Source organism: Galeopterus variegatus, unplaced genomic scaffold (genome assembly GCF_000696425.1).
Source record: "Galeopterus variegatus unplaced genomic scaffold, G_variegatus-3.0.2 Scaffold427, whole genome shotgun sequence".
Taxonomy (NCBI): Eukaryota; Metazoa; Chordata; class Mammalia; order Dermoptera; family Cynocephalidae; genus Galeopterus; species Galeopterus variegatus.
In genome coordinates, this window is record NW_007726538.1 from 11,019 (window position 1) to 30,997 (window position 19,979).

Below are 19,979 nucleotides of genomic sequence, written 5' to 3' on the forward strand. Positions count from 1 at the left end.
ACTCTGTGTTGGGTTGTTGAGGACATGGTTGAGATCACAAGTTCTCACACAAAATGCTCAGGTGCCTTGTAGCTCTTTGGCTGGGGTAGGTGTCCCTGGGTGGGCATGTTGGCTCCCTAGCTAGTGTGTGCTGGGGTGTACCAGATCTTTTGAACTTGAAAGGGTGACCCGAGGCAGGATTTCTCTTTCCTCATTCCTATAGGCAGAGGTTCCACCTGGGTCTTTGCTCTCCTTGGTTGGCAGTTGGGTTGGTGGTGCCTGGGAATTTTCTTCTGTACTCTATTTGGCTATCCTGGCTTTCTGTACTCTCGGAGGTCTCTGAGTATGCCTCTTCCTGGGTCAAGGCAGTCATGTGTGCTGCACATGTAACTCCCACCCCCCAGGTGCACAACATGGGGGCAGTATAATTCCCCCTGTGTGCTGGGCCATGGGGATGCAGATCTGTACTGGCTTACCTCTATCCACCGGCTCTGCTCATGACCCTCTTTGTGTCAGTGTGTGGTGGCTATGATGGGTCCTGCATGGGGCGGGTCTGACTGGTACAGCAGTGGTGTGGACAGTTGTCAGAAGCCACAGAGGGTCCCATTCCTGGCCAGCTGGCTCGTTCTTTGGCAGTAGTGGAGGATCCCGCACATGGCTGGTCTGGCTGGTGCAGCGGTGTGGGTGGCGGCAGCAGTGTCAGGGGTTCTTGCAGGCACTGGACTGGCTGGTGCGGTGGCAGGAACTGCACTGTATGTGGCGGGGTGGAGGTGGGAGATGAAGCTCACCATGGGAAGGCAGGCAATGGTCTTGGGGCCCAACAGTATCACTAGTGAGTGTGGCAGTGGTGGGGCCTTTTCTGGTCTTCTTAAGGAGGAGTGTGGCCTGGGTTCCTGTAGTCCACTGCCATCCCACAATTCCTGCAGAAGTTGATGTTTAAGTTCTTGAAAACCATTGTTTCATGTATTTTATTAGAATTTTTTTGGTTGGTTCAAGTGAGAGAATAAATTTGATTCTTTGTTACTCTAACTCAGCACTTTAAAGATACTTTTCTGTAGTTTCTGGTTTATTTTGTTGCTGTAGATAAATGTTCTTTCAGTTTGTAATTCCTGTCCTTTTTTTTCTCCTCTAACTGCTTGTAAGATTTTCTTTTTGTCTGTGATGTTTTATTGTTTTTATTATCATGTGCCCAAATGTGGCTTTTTAAATTTGTTTTCTTGGACTTCCTGAACTGAGGATTTCTGACCGTCAGTTCTGGAAAATTCTCAGCTATTGTATCTTACCATCATCATTACCCTCCTGCCTCTCTTCTCTATTTTCTGGAGCTCCAGTTGGTTGTATGGTAGATTTTAATCTGTCCTCCATCAGTCTTTGTATGTCTTCCTTATATCCCCTGTCTTTGTCTTTTTGTACTGAATTCTTTGAACTTTCTTCAGCTGTGCCTTGTTTTCCTGTGTATTAATCAGCTGTTTAACCTAGCCATTGAGTTTTTTTGTGTGTGATTATATTTCTTATTTCTAGAAATTCTTTTTGTTTCTTTTTCAAATCTGCCTGGACCATTCTGATAATTTCTTGTTTCTTAATCTCCTTTTTGTTTCTTTAACATGCCTGTTTTATATTTTGTTTCTAATAATTTCATTAACAGCAATATCGTAGGTGAACTCTTGCAATTAAGGCTTCAGGACTTTAATTTTTCTATGTGGGGAAGATTTTTAATTATTTCTTTTCTTTAATAGAGGATTATTCAGATTTTCGTTCTTGTGTCAGTTTTGCTAATTCGTGTTTTTCAAAAAAGTCTGTTTAATTTAAATTGTCTATTGGCATAAAGTTTTTCATAATATCTTTATATATTGTTTTTATCTATAGGATGTTCCTATTTTTATTTCTGGTATTGTGTGTGTGTGTGTTTTCTTGAGCATACAGGAAATGTGAATTTGGGCAGTGAGTCCATGTGAGAGTCAGGGTTCATAGTTCCGAATTCTTAGGAAATATTTTCTTTTTTTCCCACTCATTGTTCCAGTCGTGAACACAAACAATTTTCCTTGCAGTTCCCTAATTGAGGATAGGGAAATTGTTATTTCTAGTACACCTGTCTACTGAGCATGTGAACTTTTGGAGTCCCAACTCTGTGTGGGGGGAGCCAATTTCTACCAGCACACTCCCACCTCCATTCCATAAAAAGTTAAAACTCCACCAAACTGTAAGCATATTTGAAAAAAGTTGAATTTTATTAAGAATATTTAACATTGTTTGGATATTTAAATGTAATTAATATATATAAATGCCAAATCACTAATGACATATTTTTTTTATTAATCTTATATAATGAACCAGGACTGCTAGATCAGATAACTTGTTACATTTGTAATAGCAAGGTAGTTATAGTGTGACCTCCCAGCCAGAAATATAAAAGTGGATTCATTCTATAAAAAAGAATGTCTAAAGAAGTGTTCATATTATGTATTTGTCTTAACAGATTACATACGGTAGTAGAGAAAAATAGCCAGTGTCAGACATTGATTTGTTTCCACTTTGGGCTATTATGAATAATGCTGCTATGAACGTTCATGTACAAGTTTTTACATAGACAAGTGTTTTCATTTTTCTTGGGTATATACCTGGAAGTGGAAATGATGGATCACTCTGTTTAGCCTTCTCAGGAACTACCAAACTATTTTCCAAAGCAGTCATACCATTTACAGTATATGAGGTTTCCAGTTTCTCCACATTTGCACCAGTACTTGTTGTTTGTCATTTTTATAATAGCCATCCTACTGGGTATGAAGTATTATCTCATTGTGGTTTTGATTGCATTTCTCTAATGGGTAACAATGTTGAGCATCGTTTTATGTGCTTGTTCATTTGTATAATCTTTGGAGAAATGTCTATTCAGTTTTTTGGTCTACTTTTTTAATCAAGTTACTTGTCCTTTTATTATTGAGTTGTAAGTATTCCTTATATATTCTACATACAAGTCTCTTTTTAGATATATCATTTGCAAAAATTTTCTCCCATTTTGTGGGTTGTCTTTTCATTTTCTTGATGATGTCTTTTAAAAGCACAAGTTTCTAGTTTTGATGATATCTAGTTTATCTGTTTTTTTTTCTTTTGCTGCTTGTGCTTTGGGTGTTATATCTAAGAAACCATGTTTAATTACATTCACAAAGACTTATGCCTATCTTTTCATCCAATTTAATTTTTTTAATTAAGATTTTGTAGCAGTGCCAGTAAAGAAAGTTTTAGGGGGGAAAAAGCACTCATAATCCCATTAATCTAGGACTTACTTATTTTTGCAATACTATCATGTCCTTGTTCAGTGTACACATATTTTCATTATTACTATTATTTATTATTAAGTACTTCGTTGTATTCTGACATTTTCTGTTTATACATGCTATTCATAATTACAATGTATAAGGCTACATAATATAGCCAGTTTATTTCCCAATTGTCATAATACAATTTCTTTATAGTTCTGTTTTTCTTATGTGGTTAAAACTCCAGTTAACACCCAGTACATAACTGTTTGCTTCTATTGAATTATTTTCTTAGTATATCTTTCTAGGAATTGATTTTTTTTTTTTTTTTTGATGGCGGCTGGCTGGTACAGAGATCCACATCCTTGACCTTGGTGTTATAGCAGAATGGAATTATGTGGTCAAAAAATGCAAACATCCTTACAGCACTTACGTGAAGTCATATTACTTTTAGAAATTGTTATAATCAAATTCCACTATGCTTTTATTCAGCTAATGAAGTTGATACAGATTATAAGTTGAAGAATTTTACCTTGAAGACAATGATGTCAGTGATAATCCTCTTTCAGTAAAACTCAGGGTAAAGCAATATGTGTATTTCTTCATCTGAAAAAAAATGGTACTTTTTATGGGCACTTTGTACTTTAAAAACTGGAACAGTCTGTTGTCTTGCTGACTGAAGATAAATATACTTAAAATTTAGTGTTTTATGGTACTGTCCAAGTAATAATAGTATAATTTGTTAATTTTTTTTAGGCTTCGGGAACAGGAAAGAAAAGAAGCAGAAGAAGCTAGTCAAAAGGAAATAGAAGAATGGGAAAGAAAACTTCTAGCTCAAGCAGCTCCAGCTTGTATGGAGACCATGTGGGAAATTCCAGCTATTGGGCATTTCCTTTGTTTAGCCCAGCAAATTCTAAATTTGCCAGAAATAGTCTTCTATGAATTGGAACGTTGTCTTCTGATGCCTCAGTGTAATGCTTTTCTATCTAAAATAATGACTTCTCTATTAAGTCCTCCCCATCGCAGACCTACCTTACATCGAAGACCTACTTTGCCTTATAGGACTTGGGAAGCAGCACTGAGACAGAAAGTGCAGCAGTGGTACACTGCCGTAGGGCAGACTGAAAATCCTGATAACTGTGCTGAAAAACTTGGGTTGTGTCCTCAGTTTTTTAAAGTTCTTGGAGAAGTTAATCCATTGGAAGAAAAACCTTTTCATGAACTACCTTTCTACCAAAAAGTGTGGTTACTTAAGGGTCTTTGTGACTTTGTATATGAAACACAGAAAGAAGTTCAAGATGCTGTACTTGGACAGCCTATCCATGAATGCAGGGAAGTTATCCTTGGTTATGATTATTTGGAGAATGCTTATGTGCACTTTCCACAGTTCTGTGGTGCAGATGTACGGATTTATAAACAGAGACCTTTTCGGGCCCCAGAATTTCCAGTTCCACCCATTAAAATACAAAGAGTACCTCGGATTAAACTGGAGAAACTGAAGTGTGACTATGTTAATTCAAGTAATGGAGAACATAGGTGTAGTAGAGGAGGCCTGTCCCCTGCCTTCAAGAAAGAGCAGGAAATTAATTTTGGTCCAGCTTGCTGTCCTGCTAAAATGAATTTAGATAATCATGACATCTCTGTTGAAGTGGAAGTAAAATCCAACTGTGAAATTAGAATTCACAAGCCCTGTGAAATTAAAAAAACTGATTGTTATAAAGAAAATTTAGAGAAACCAGGGAGTCCAGGGGAAGTTACTGACTTTGGAGAGCCTCTCAGTCCAGGTGAAATAAGATTTATAGAAAATCAGGAAAAATATGGTGAAGCTTCCAGGATAAAGACTGAACCTAGTCCATTAAAAGAAAATGCTCTAAAATCTTGCCAAATACATGTGAATGGAAGTCACAGTGATCATCCAGAAATTAACTGCCACAATGTTGTAAGGGATATTCTATTAGAGCAGTCACGGCAGAGCCACAAGAAACTCAAACTATCTAAAATGAGGGCAAAAAAGAAGAAAAAGAAAAAAAAGAAATTGAAAGATGTTTTAAATGAAAATTTACAGAGAAAGCGTGAAGGTCTTCATTCTCTTGCATTCAAGTCTTACAAACCTGAGATCCAGAATAAGTTGTTGATCATCAAAAAGAAAGCAAAACACAAGAAGCACAAATCTGGTAAGCTAACACAGATGGGTGAGAATTACATTTAAGCATAATTCACATTGTTCTTTTAGTGATGGATCGGGAAGCTCTGATTGACAGACTGCAGTGTGCATGTATGTGTGCTTATGGGACAAGTTTTATTTCCCATGATTAAAAGCCTCAGAGCAGAAGAGATTTTATATACTAACAAAAAAACACCGGTGCAGTACATTTGAATTTAATTCTCAGCTGAACATGTTTGGACATAATGTTTTTACGTTTCTCTGGACTGATTTCTCCATAAGTGATACCCTTCACTTAGAGGAAGTGGTTTTTTTGCAGGCTAGGGATAGAATAGTGTAGTGGAGAAAGCATCAGGAGATATTCCCAGGACCAAAGTTCATAGCAACTAGCTTCTTAAACCAAGGCTAATTAGATTATCTTTCTGGATCTCAGTTTTTTCAGCACTCTGTTTTCAGTACATATTTTTATATCCAGAAAAGTTGTGAAATAAAAGAAGGAAATTATATCAACTACTAAGACATAAAGTATATTTCTGTAAAAGGATTTGTAAGTTTGTCTTTCACCAAATTTAAATACCCTATATATTTGTCAACAACTTATTTAAACAACAGCAAATCCTATAAAGTCCTCAGTGGTCAGTTGCTCTGTTTTTGAATTACTCAGGTGCTTTTGCTTTATCTGTTGTTTATTAGTTTGTGTCTCATTTATCAAGAGGACGGGTGAGACAAAAGCAGATGATTGACTTCATTTAATAGTTGTAACAAAAAATTGCTTAATGAGGAAAAAAATTAGAATTGCTTACCAAAATGAGTGTGGTTCATTGTCATTATTTGTAGATTCTTGTTTTTTACTCTTCTCAGTTGCAAAAGGAATTAAGATTTGGCAAAATTGATAACAATTTGGCAAATGAGGGGGTGAATCTTTAGCTAATTTGGTGGTGGCATGCTTTAGTTATTTAAATCATTAAGTGTGACTTAATGTGATTTAAAACATGTATGTAATATATCATTGATAAAGAAATAGTATAAAATGTTCTACTGAAAAAAGACTTAATTTATTGTAATGAAAGCTTCAAAGTGGTCCACATTTGACCCAGGTGATAAAAGCTATAATTTTTTTAAGTAATTTTCAGAAATAAGCCTTTTAAATTTTACAAGCAATCCATTAGGTTTTTATAAATTTAGCTTGATGGATTTGGCAAGTTCATTTTGAAATATTAGTTCCTAAAATATTAAATAATATTTTAAAATTTAAAATGTTTTCCAATTCTAAAGTATGTAGGATTGTTTTATTAATACCATTGTAACCTAAAACTTTATTAAGTGTTTGTTTATGACACTTCTATTCATGTGTTCAAAGGCTTTTATGACTTATGGTGATTCATAAAATAAAAAAGACATTGCCGTAGCTCCTGAACAGATTATAAAAGTGGCAGAATATAAATAGTGCCAAGAAATGGATTAAAGTAAATTTATAAGGAAATAAAGTGTTGTTACATTTTAAAAATCAAAGCTCAAGATATTTAGAGATGAGAGAAAATTTGGGGGAGTTACATGTCCAGTTCCAGACAAGTGAATAAAAACACTCAGAAGGCAAATTCAGCAAGGACTAGTTTGCCCTCTCTGAAACTGTTTAATTGGGAAGAGAGGCTTACATACATGAAATAGAAGAAAATAATGCATTTGTCTTTATACTTTTTGATTTTATCCTCAGAGCAAATTTTAGAAAGTCAAGTCTTCAGTGACAAAAATGTTTGGATCTGGCAGATAGTTTCTCTCCCTTATTAGTACTAGATAAGCATAGGTAATTCCCTTTTTTCTTCACATAAACTCCTTGCTCATGTACCAATGTAACAATGTTTCATAAAATGTTATAATGACAACAAAAAAACACATTTGTTTTACATTCTTTTCAGTCCATTTGTTTTTCTGAAGCTTTGTCCTGTTCTTCTTGATTAAGTGTCTGACATCATGGCCTTTTATAGTCACTTTGGGGCATACCCTAATCCAATGTTTCCTTTCTCACTCTTATTAAAACTGAGCTCCTTTGTCAGAGGTTTGGGAAATATTTCTCTATAGATTCACATTGTTCATCAGTACAGGTTCACAATGCATTTTGTGAAACTCATACCAGATTTGTTTGAAATTCAGAAATCTTCAGAATTTAGAAGGATATTATGGCATATATAATGTTTATTAAAGTAACATCCCCAGTGGGGATTGGGGGCACACCTGTAATATAAACACCAAATTTCTACAGAAAAATGTATAGAAAGCCAGACTAAATGAAATGAAGACTATATAAACCTCGTAACGGTTCAGGTCAGGTTTTGTTACCATATAAATTATTTTTAAGACTTTAGTTTTCAGAACCTTTTAGACTTCAGAATCATGGATAAGTGATTGAGGGCCTGTATGTTAAGGATTCTAGGAAGTCTTGAAAAAAACAGAACTTTAATTTTGTTTAACCTAGTATTTTTTTCAAGTTTGTTTTAACACAGAACTTTTCTTCAAGTAATAGTTACCAGTAGTCCATATATTCTGTAGAGTGCACTTTGGGATAAGCTGTATCATCCATCAGTGATTTGTGAACTTCCTCTTAGGGTGGCCTAAATTCTACATATGGTTAATCTGGTCTATTTTATGTTGATTACTACAGGCTTTAATTTTTGGTGGTATCTCCAAATTTAATAAACTTTCTTATTGTGATGGGAGATGATTTTTAGTAGAAGTCACAAAGACAAATTGGTTGAAAATGATTTGGTAATTTTAGTGCACTGTGAGGCAGTTTTGCAACTCTTAAGTATTTTTATCTATTTTTCAGAATTGAGGTTTTCTTTCTGCTTTTTAAATTTTGAATTTATTTTTAACTATTTAGGCCTGTTCCTTACTGTTATGTGTTATATTCAAGTAAATAGAAAGCATTGGAAACAATATAGTATTCATCATTTCATACTCTATCTTATATGTTTTATTCAGTGCATAAAATAAGAGAAATAGGGCTTAGTGATTAGAAATTTTTCCTTGGTGACTTATTTCCAAAATTTAAAAATTCCTGAAAACTTTGTCCTTTAAGCAGAGCAAGCAAGATTAACTGAACAGAGATTTAAAATAAATTTTTAAGAGGAAAAAACAAAGCAAAAAAAATTCAGATCCTTTGATTGGTTTTCTTTTCATTGTTTTTTCTTATTATAGACACAATACGTCGTCTTTATAGAATGTAGAGATAAGCAAAAGAATAGCCCTTTCCTCATTGCCTAGTAAATGCTCATTCTTTTATCACTTCCTTATGGAAGCCTCCTATTATCTTTCTGACTAATTAAAATTTTCCCTGTTGTGCATGCTTATAGCACCAGGCTTTTTATAATATTACTTTATAATATTATAATGTATTCTTTATAATACTTACTTTAGTGGCATTTACGTCTAGGTTATTTGATGATTGTCTCTCCTCTATGCTATAAAACTCTTTGAAGAGAGGAAGATTATTTCTGGTTTTGCTTCCCTAGCGCTTAGCACATTGGCTGACACATTGTGTAGGAATCTATTGAACAAATAAATGAATGCATATAATATGGTTCACTCAGATATAACTAAGATTAACCTCTTAATATATATCTTTTATATCCTTTTCAAGGCATATATTTTTTTAATAGGATTATAGTATACATACCATTTACAATCTGCTTTTCTCCCACGTAACAGTATAGCGTGAATATCTTTGTGCAGTAGATAGGTCTCTGCAGCATCATTTTAAATGGCTTCATAGTATTCTGTTGTGTGTATTTTGTATTTCATTTAACCAACCTCCTTATTGGACATTTTGGTTGTCTTCAATAATATAGTATTATAGATTGTGATGAGCAGGTGAGAGCTGGCTAAAATGAATTAGAAATTTTAAAAATTAGGGGAATAATTATTAAACCTGAAAACAAACAAAAATGATTAAACATGCATTAGCAATCACAAAAAGCTTACAGTGTTTTAAGTTATTCATTTTCAACCAATTTGGTTTGGGGGCGGTTTCTCTAAACAAATAGTCATTATTTACAACCAAATCATTTTGTGGTAGCATCTCTTAAACTGATTAAAACATATAAGTGGTCTTATTTTCTTATGGGTGAAGAAACTAATATTGAGAAGTGGTCAGTAACCTTCTCAGTTTAATAATTGTTAATTATAGGTAAAGATAGCATAATAATAGGTCAAGCAGAGGAAAAACCAGTGTGTGCTGTGGTGGTCTGAGAAGGTTTCACACAGGATGAAGGATTTTGAAGAATAATGGGGATTGGATAGGTGAAAATGGTTAATAACTTGAGAAAAAGCATGGAGGTATAATTAAGCAAGATGTCACTGAGAAAATTAGTATGGGTAGGGCCGGCCCGGTGGCGCACTGCTACAGTGCGCCGCTTAGGAGCGCAGTGGCGCTCCCGCCGAGGGTTCGGATCCCACATACAGACCGGTTCCCGCTCACTGGCTGAGTGAGGTGCGGGCGCAACACCGAGGGTTGCGATCCTGTTGCCGGTCCTGGTCCGGTACCGGCGCGACACTGAGGGTTGCAATCCGTTACCGGACACGAAAAAAGACAAAAAAAAAAAAATTAGTATGGGTAGGGCCGGCCCGGTGGCGCACTGCTACAGTGCGCCGCTTAGGAGCGCAGTGGCGCTCCCGCCGAGGGTTCGGATCCCACATACAGACCGGTTCCCGCTCACTGGCTGAGTGAGGTGCGGGCGCAACACCGAGGGTTGCGATCCTGTTGCCGGTCCTGGTCCGGTACCGGCGCGACACTGAGGGTTGCAATCCGTTACCGGACACGAAAAAAGACAAAAAAAAAAAAAAATTAGTATGGGTAAAGAAAAATTTTCATGGAAAAGTTGAGGTTTTAGAAGCCCTGTGAATGATAGGAATATGCCATTTTGGGGTGACATCTTTCTAAGCATGTTGTGCTATTTTAAATAATTGAATAAGGAGTCTAATGCAAGGGAATGAGCTTGAAATAAGATGTATCAGATGTGTAAAAAGCAGTGAGCTGCTATATAGGAAATTACTGAGAAAGTAGTGTAATCTACAATATTTTATTACTTCCAGGCCCATATTTGTGAAAAGCTTGTATAGTTCTGTACTGATAGCACTATAGACCCTAACTGTGTGTGTTGTTGAGGAGAAAATTTTTAGAGTACCAACTGGAGATTACAAAATATAACAGAGTGAAAGGGCTGACTATACTCCATGTCCTTTTACTTTTTAATCTCTTCTACTTTTTCCCCAGAAAACCCCTAATACTCATATAATGCTTACTGTGTGCCAAGCATTGTTGTAAGCCTTTGTACATATTATCCCATTTAATCTTTATAAAAACTCCAAAAGGTAAATACTACTAGATTTTACAGATTAAAAAAATTGAGGTACAGAGAGTTTATTTGCTTGTTCGAGGTCATGTTGCTAGTAAGTGGCAGGATTAGGAGAAGGGATCTTGCAAGGTAATTAGGATGCCATTAATGAACTCTGAAAAGAAGCTGGCCCAGTTTAGATGAAGGGGTAGAAGATAACTTTAGGAAGAGGAAATTCTAAATCCCAGATAAGAATGATTATGTGACTTTTCTCATGTTGACAGAAGAAAATTCCATTTTGAGAGAATTATTGCAATAAGCAGCAGAACTTGGCAATTGGATTCAGTATTCAAAGTTAAAGGGAAAAAAGAAATGGGTATTCAGGAGCTACTGAATTACGTGATGGGGTTAAAGAATTGCCTGTACGATGAGAAGTTTGTTCATATGGAAGAATACTAGAAGGAAAATCAACTGTTTGTTGAAGTTAGATTCCCTAACTAGAGCGTTAGTTAAAGATAGAACATTCCAGAGACTTATATAGAATATAAATGTTAGTTAAAGACATAAACATTTAGTACATAAGATTCAAATTTAGACTTCAGATCTGTGACTTCACATCCTAGGCACTTACCATATTCCCTATTTAATAATATACATGCCCTTGGGATTTTACTTTTAATAGTAATTAATGTCATAGTATCTATTAAGACTCTTAAAATGAAAGCACTGAGGAAGTAGTAAATGTGTTGGGATAATTTTAAAACATGGGAAGACTAAATCTAGGAAGATATTGAAGTGGAAGTCTTTAAGAAGCCCAGTGGGTCAAGGAGTGAAGACAGACAAGGAAACCAAGGGGTAAAATGAGGAATAAGAAATTGAGGAAAGGGATGTTGGAATGGGAGTGATAATCATCTTCATTTCACTAGGAAAAGATATTCTGTATTTTCAGATTCTAGAAGACTAGGGTTTTATGTCCCAGTTACAATATAAAATATATTTTTATAATTTTCACTGTCAAGCTCAGCATCCTTCTCTTAAGCTGTTCCTAGCATAGTGTTTTAGAAAGCTTCATTAGGATACACTTTTGTAACATTAATTACTAAGGTTTATTATTAAGGTTTATTAATGTTTACTTGTGCAATTTCCAGGTACAAGTTGGCACTTTTTGCACAGGTCTGTGTTTTAGGCTCAAGAATGGTGTTAAAATTTTGTGTATGTTTTAAACTGACTGATCCTAGGTCTGAGAATTATATTCTATTTTATGGGACAAGGTTACTTAGGGCAGTGAGAGTAAAAATCCCAGGGTTATGATTAAGTAAGTGGTAGGGGAATGGATGCCCACTGGGGGGCAGTATGCAGCTTGCCCTGTGTATATCTTGTCCTGAAACAAAAACAAGTTACTAAATAAAGGCTGTGTGGTTTCGTAGTATCCCATACTTCATTTTTTAAGTAATATTTAAGAAAAAGTAAGTACTGAGTTTTTAGCCAAAGAATACAGAGAAATTTGATTCAACTTGTTTTTTTGAGGATATAGACTGAAGGTACTAAATAACAGCAAGCATGCTAATCTTCTGACCCTAAATGAAAGGAATGGTCTAAAGTCAATCAAAAGCAGATTACATCCCTGCAGAGAGTTTGAAAGAATGCATTATTTTACCATAAAAAGAGCATGGCTATGAAGTGAGATAAATCTAGTTTCAAATATATGCTCTAGTGCATATTAGCTACGAGTCCTCCATCAATTTCTTTACCTGTTCATAGCCTCTTTATTTACATGTGAAAAATGAGGTAATACCTGTCTTGCTGTATTTGTTATAAAGATTAATTGGAACAGCAAATGCGAAGTACCTGACATAGAATCAAATGGTAGCTGTGATTTTTGTGAAGTGGTATTGCATAATGGAAGGAGCTTGGACTTCGGAGTTAGAATCCCTGGCTGGGCTGCTTACTTAACTGTGTGACACTTCAGTGAGTTAGTTAATCTTCTTGATCTTATCTCACATTAAAATTGGATATTACCTACCTTGGAAGGGTGTTTTGAGAATTAAATGAGGTAGTTTATACAAATCACTTAACTAAGTATCTAATACATAGTAGGCTCTCAATAAGTATTAGTCTTCTTATTATCACTACTAGGTCATATTGTTGAAATTCTTTGGTAAATTGTGTAAATTACTTAAAGTCATTATTGGTGTTTTCCTCACTATAAAATGGACTCAAATGGACCCTCAGAATTGTAAACAATTACCTGCCTCCCTTTTCCTACCCCAGACTGGCAAAGTTTCTGATGAAAAGTAGAATTCTTGTATTTAACAATCACTTCTCAGAGCTTACTGTGTGCTAAATGTTGCAAATACAAAGCAAATAATGTGATTTCTTTCATCAGTAATTCACAATATAGGAAGGAAAACAAACACATAAACAGGTAATTGTAATACTCTGTGATAAGTGTTATATTCATTGATTTGTATACAAAGTAGAGTGGTAGCACAGGGGACATAGAAGCAAGAACTAAGATGGAGTAAGTAAAAAGAGTTTGAAGAAAGTTAAAATGTAATAAAGATTTTCTGTTTAGACTCTTCTCACCATAGCTTAGCTAAAGCAGATAACAGTAACTAGCATTTATTGATCACTTAATTTGTGCCTAGCAGTAGTCTAAGCTCTTTGCATGTTGTAACTCATTTAATTCTCATAAAGTAGGTTATATCCCTGTTTTACAAATGAAGAAACTGCACAAGGAAGTAAAGCAGTTTCCTCAAGGTCATGTAGCTATTAAGTGGTTATAGCAGGTATTCAAACCCAGGTAGTAGAGTTCCAAAATTCATGCTTATAACCACAACACAGTACTACCTCCAGTTAATTAATAATATTTACGCATCTTAGTGACGTGGTGAACTGAAATATCCAGTAATCACCTCAGCTTTTTAATACATTCAGATAGAGTGACTGCTAGAGTTAACTGAGAATTTAGTACCTGAGTTTAGTGCCTGTTTGACAGCAATATGAAATTCATGGGACTATCAAGGGTCAGTGACCTCCGTTATGCTTATAAGTGAATACAAAATCAATTTTTTTTAAGCAAATTAGAATACTGGGGGAGAGAAGGATTGAGAAAGAACTTTATTCCTTCAAATTGCTATTTTTATAAAACCTTCTCAGACATAGGTCAGCAAGACTGTTAAATCTTTTCCCATGAACTTTTAAAAATGGTAAAGATGAAAGCAAATTAGAATACTGGGGGAGAGAAGGATTGAGAAAGAACTTTATTCCTTCAAATTGCTATTTTTATAAAACCTTCCCAGACATAGGTCAGCAAGACTGTTAAATCTTTTCCCATGAACTTTTAAAAATGGTAAAGATGGTATATAGAGGAAAGGCATCCTGGGTTCAGATTCATGAGTCCCCTTGAGCAATACCTATGGCACTCAGTTTAGAAAATCAATTATAGGGCTGGGCTGTGGCTCACTCGGGAGAGTGTGGTGCTGATAACACCAAGGCCACGAGTTCGGATCCCTATATGGGAATGGCTGGTTAGCTCACTTGGGAGAGTGTGGTGCTGACAACACCAAGTCAAGGGTTAAGATCCCCTTACCAGTCATCTTTAAAAAAAAAAAAAAAAGGAAAATCAATTACTAGGTATAAAATAGATCCCAAGAATTTAATCATCTTTCCCCAAGTATTGCTTGTTTAAGTAACCCCCATACTTACCTATTTTCCTGGGTACCTCTTTTCCATAGTACCTATGTAAGCACAGAAGCAAATAACAGTGATGAGAAAAGAAATATATGTTGAGTAATTTTTATTTCAATTTAATTGAAAGCAAATGTCAAATGACAGCAGGTTGATATTTATTAAAACAAGACAGTAAAACCCATGTAAACCTCAGCAGCTCAAAATTTGCAGTAGTTCAGTCATAGTTTACATGTATTTTATTGTCAAAAGTTATAAATTAGCCAGATTATAATTCTGTGATATGATTAAAAAGGAATACATCATCTGTGAAGTAGGGAAGGGGGGAAAAAAAAGAATGCAGAAAATAACACAATTATATTGTAAACGTGAAGTAGGGAAGGGGGAAAAAAAAAGAATGCAGAAAATAACATAATTATATTGTAAATTGGAACTGTGTCAGTTGAGTTGAATAAAATATTACAATCAAATCTACTGTGAAGTAGGGAAGGGGGGAAAAAAAAGAATGCAGAAAATAACACAATTATATTGTAAATTGGAACTGTGTCAGTTGAGTTGAATAAAATATTACAATCAAATCTACATCTTTCATGCAAGAAGATCATCTCTCTATAGGAAAATATTTAGAAAGGAGCATTATGATTATGTACAGCAAAGTTACTTTGTGTACTGACTCATTTTCCCTTTTGAAAAAAATAGTAACTTTCAGGCTGATTTTAGCCTACGAATAATTGTGAACCAAAATCAACATTTAGAAGTATTTGATTAATTTTTATGCCCTTGCATAGATTGTAAGCTGCTGGAGAACAGGGTCTCCGTTTTATAATTGCAGTTGTCCCCGTAAATTGTACAGTGTCCTATATCTAGTATTTGTTGAATAGTTAACAACAATTAGTTTAATTGATTTTGCTAATTACAAATGGGGATAAAATATTTACTTTAACATGTTCCTTACTAAAAATAGAAATTTGATGATTGTATATCTTTTTTGTCAAGTTAAATACAAAGAGTAGTTATACTTCAATGTATGCTATGAATCGGATTTCTTTAAGAATATGAAATTTTTTTTTCCCAGTGATTTCTGGTGGCACAAATGACTAGGTGCACTTTTAGGGGAGATGTTTACCTTCTTTTAAAATTTTAGATATTGAATACTGCCAAGGGCAGCCAGTTAGGTGAGTGCAGAGCTAAAGGATTATAAAAACCTTGTTCCCTAAATTACTGAGGGGATTTTCACATTTGATTGGCTAGCAACCGTAATCTCCAGATATAGTTCTTATGCAAGTTCCTGACTGCCGAAGTCATTATTAAAGGTAAGGCTTTTTCCTGTGTAGTCTCATTTTAAATCGTGAATGTAGATTTTAACTAAGCAATAGTAATGTGAATTTTTTACCTAATTGTATTACAATAAATTCTGATAATGTATAACACGTTGGAGATTGTATATTGGTTCTTATATAAATAAGAATATTGGTTCTTATATAAATAAAACAGCATTTATTAATGTATCTGTTACAGGTAGTTATAGTTTAATATTTGCTTTTACTGGGGCTTGTTTTGATTCATTTTTATTTGACTCACTAGCAGCCATCTATTGGTTATAGTTTAACTTTCAAGGCTCTGTAATTTGGTTTTTGTTAATGAAGTGCTATATACAGCATTATGAAGCTTTTCTCTTTTAATCTTGAAAGGAAAAAAATCCATATCTAAAAAAGCAATCACAAAGAAGAGGAAAACTGTCTCAAAGTCACCTACAGTACCAGAATTTCAGGTAAATGTTTCAACTTTGTCTCAAAAGTTTTTAGTTTAATTTTTTGTTTCAGTGTTCATATCATTCCTCCAGAGATTGGCTAAATTCCAAGAAACACACTTACTTTTAATGAAACATTTCTGAAGATGACTTCCCTGCAGATGTAGCCAAGATTGAATCAGCTAGTATTTCATAATTTTTTACATCTATTTTTCTCTCTTAATCAAAAACCTGTGTTTTTTAAAAATGCTAACCTATACGATGTTTTGTAGACGTAGTTTAATAGGAATATATATGTGTGTATGTATACATATTCTTTCATGTAAATATATGCATATACAAGCAAATGTGTAAATGAAAGTCTTCCAAGAACAAGTCATAATTTGTACCTGATAATATTGCCTAGGTAATTCATTATCATTTGTCTGGGCACTGTAGAAATGGTAGATTTATTAACTTGAAAAACAAATCTTGTAACTCTTAGTTATATATGAACTCCAGAGAGAATATTAAGTAAAGGTTAATTGAGATTGTATTTAAACATTTCTGCAAAAAAGCAAAAAATAATTATATGTACTTCCATATGATTATGTGAAGAGTTTTTTGTTTGTAGGTGATACTAGGAATAAGTGGAGAATCTCACCCTAATTTTAAAATGCTTTTATTTTGTTTTTGTAAAAGATGTGTTTTCTTCAACAAATGACATTTTCTTTAAATATTCTTTCTATTAGTGTGTCCAGTCCATTTTTTAAAGTTTTATAAGCTCATACTTAATTACCAAAATATAAAAGTCATGTTAAAATGAATTTGTGTCTTAAGGAGAGATGATAATAAAGGGGCAATAACTAAAAATATCGATAATGTGTAATGTAAGTTTAACAGATATATCCAAAAACATTTATTTGGATATTTATTTGGGGGATTGTTTTTATGGAAGTTACTAATTGGTAAAAATTTTATATTTTTAAATCAACAGCAAGAGAAAATAGACATGTTTTTCTCTCAATATTTTAAAGTATTTTCAATGACATTCTTAGACTGAATTACAGACATTTCTTCAAAATCCTTTTATATGTAACTTTGGTTCTAGCATATTCAGTTTAAAAAATGTGATTTTACTGTTTACTTAGAGGCCTTTCTATCACTTCTTATAACATTATTTAATGCTGTAATATGATATCATCATGCTTCCACTGATGTCATGGCAGCATTTGCTGTTTCTCCCACTCATTTTTTCCTCAATCCCTCAAAGCATTAGTCCTGGGAATATAAATCTTAGGACAGATCTGGCCCATTATTAATATTTTCTCCATACCTATCTTAATGGGTGGAATTTTACTTCTAATAAGTGGCATAGACTGCATAAACAGTGGTTTTTAGAATTGCAGATGGTGTTCGTTAGTGAGGCATGAAATCAATTTAGTGGATTCCATGACCAGTATTTCATTTTTAAAGCTAACACAAAGTAGAAAAGAAATTATTAGAGTGCGTCACATACAGTAAGTTTGTTACATATAGTAATGTGAATATGTATAGTCATATATACTGTTTCATGAAATTTTGCTTTCATTTGTGTGCGTACACAATGATGTGCATTGTAAAATACATTTTTGACGTTGGGTCATGGGCAAAAAAGTTTGAAAAACACTGTCTCGAGGGATGCTTTTAGTCAGTTATTGACCATTTGCTTTCCACTCTCAGAAACTTAAGGTCAAAAGTACATGTTTTGGTAGACTGAGCTGTTTAAAATAAGTAAATGAAGTTCTCTTCTTGGTTCTTAAGATGTTGGGGGGGGTGGGGACTGTGTATGTGTCTGACTATAGGTAGGTAATACTCTCATAAGAACAGTGGTTCTTACACTTAGTTTATAATATGAATACCGTGGTTAATACTACCAAAGAAAATTGGCAACTATCTCCCAGGGGAATAGGTCATTTACTTCAAATAAGCACATTAATAGAATAGGAGATAGTATGAGTGACTAGTAAACTTTGTTAAGTGCAAAACTTAGTTTTGCCTCTCAAAATAATTTTATGTTGCTTGTTACTTTATTTGAAAGATCCCCACATATTTGAAGATGGATTATTATATAATAAAGAAGCAAATTTATTTTCTTCCCAAAAGTTTTAGCAATATATTTGGCACCTCAGATTCTGCAAATTGCCCATTTATCCAAGTTGTTTTAAAAGTCACATTTCTAGGATTAAACATAAAAATACTTTATAGAAATACTTATCTAGAAGATTTTCTTCATATTATCCATTCTAAAGTTCCTTATTGCTAAAAATAACAAAACTGTTAGTGAATAGATAGTGGATCCCTTTTGCAAAACCTGACCTATTTGCCAAAGGGCTGGCCATCTTTAAATTGACAAAAACATGCTTAAAAAGAAACATGCTAAGGGATTAAATTGTGAAAGTTTGTTGTTTTTTTTTAGAAGTCCTAATGACTTTAAAAAATGAATCCTGTTTTGACCTCAACTACTGTTTAGTTTGACAGAGTTTTTGTTGACTTTTTTAAACCTAGAAATCGAACTTCCCTTTCTGTTTGCTTCAGGAGGAATCCATGTTTGTATACTCACCTAATATCTCTATAAGTCAGTTTAAGAAAATAATCATCCCACCCCTATTTAGAGTATACACTATGGGCATTCAAATGGTAGATTGGATTTTTTTTTTGTATATATTGTAAAGTGATTAACCATATGTGTGCCACTTTTTCCTGAGTTATGTCAGTGGTTCTCAAACTTTAGATAGTATAAAAATTACCTCATGCCTTTATTAAAAATGAAGATTCTTGGGTTTCATCCTCTGAAGACTTTAAGTCTGTGGGTCTAGTTGGGTACCAGTAATCTGCATAGTGATTAACTGCATGGATTTTGGAGCCAGGCTACTTGGGTTTGAATGCCAGCTCTTACTAACTCTGTAACCTTGGGTAAATTACTTAACTTCTTTGTGATTCCATTTGGGTGATAATAGTACCTACCTTGTAGGGTTGTTGTGAGGATTAACTGATATAGCTTACTGTCTAAGCTATTCTTATTTATTTTTTCAAATAAGAATGCTAGATGCTTCTCATGAAAAAAGTACTGCATTATGAGTAGGAAAATCAATTAAGAATTGGCTTAAGAGCATCTAATATTGACCCTTAACCCTTTTCCAGCTACTTAAGATTGAAATAAAGCTTGGATTTGGTCTTATGAAAGTGGCACATGATTAAGCCTACAAGAATTTGAAAAGTGAAAAGCCAAGTAATATTTACATCATTATATTTGATGAGAGTGAAAACTTAGGCTTATCCCTACTGTAGCATTATATTGAGTTTATACAGTTGTCATGTAGGGGAAGAAGTTGGGTTTTTTTAGTCAGCAGTAATTGCAAAAAATTAGGAATTATTTTGAGTGTTGAGTTATGACTTTGTTAAATTGACTAAATTATTTTTTATGTTTTGTAATATAAGAAAGACTGTTAGACTGAGAAGTGAATATCAGTTTTCCTAATAGTTAATTTTTCCCCAAAAGCCTTTTAATTTGTTTAATATTTAAGAGATTAATCTAAGAATTCTTTTTGCACATAATTTTGACAGAAACTCATAGGAAGTATTTTAAACTTAGTGTGTCAAGTCTCAATAAAACAAGTTTTTAAAATAATTTAACAGCCTTAGTTGCCATGACTTGGCTTTTCATAGGTAAACAAAAAAATCTTTCAGGGGCCGGCCCGGTGGCGCACTGGATAGTGCGCCGCTTGGGAAGCGCGGCGGCGCTCCCGTCCGAGGGTTCGGATCCCACATACAGACCGGTTCCCGCTCGC

The 19,979-nt window shown here is 34.2% G+C and overlaps 1 protein-coding gene across 1 annotated transcript in view; it reads left to right on the forward strand.

Annotated features, from left to right (window-relative positions):
* Positions 1-3,992: 3,992 nt before the first annotated feature.
* The window catches only part of KIAA2026 (KIAA2026 ortholog), a gene marked incomplete at its 5' end in the record, with an annotated part of 46,367 nt that continues 30,380 nt past the window's right edge, over positions 3,993-19,979 (forward strand). The window contains 2 exons of the mRNA XM_008568643.1: positions 3,993-5,410; positions 16,112-16,191. Coding sequence (XP_008566865.1) covers positions 3,993-5,410; positions 16,112-16,191 — 1,498 coding nt within the window. The remainder of the gene's footprint in view (positions 5,411-16,111; positions 16,192-19,979) is intronic.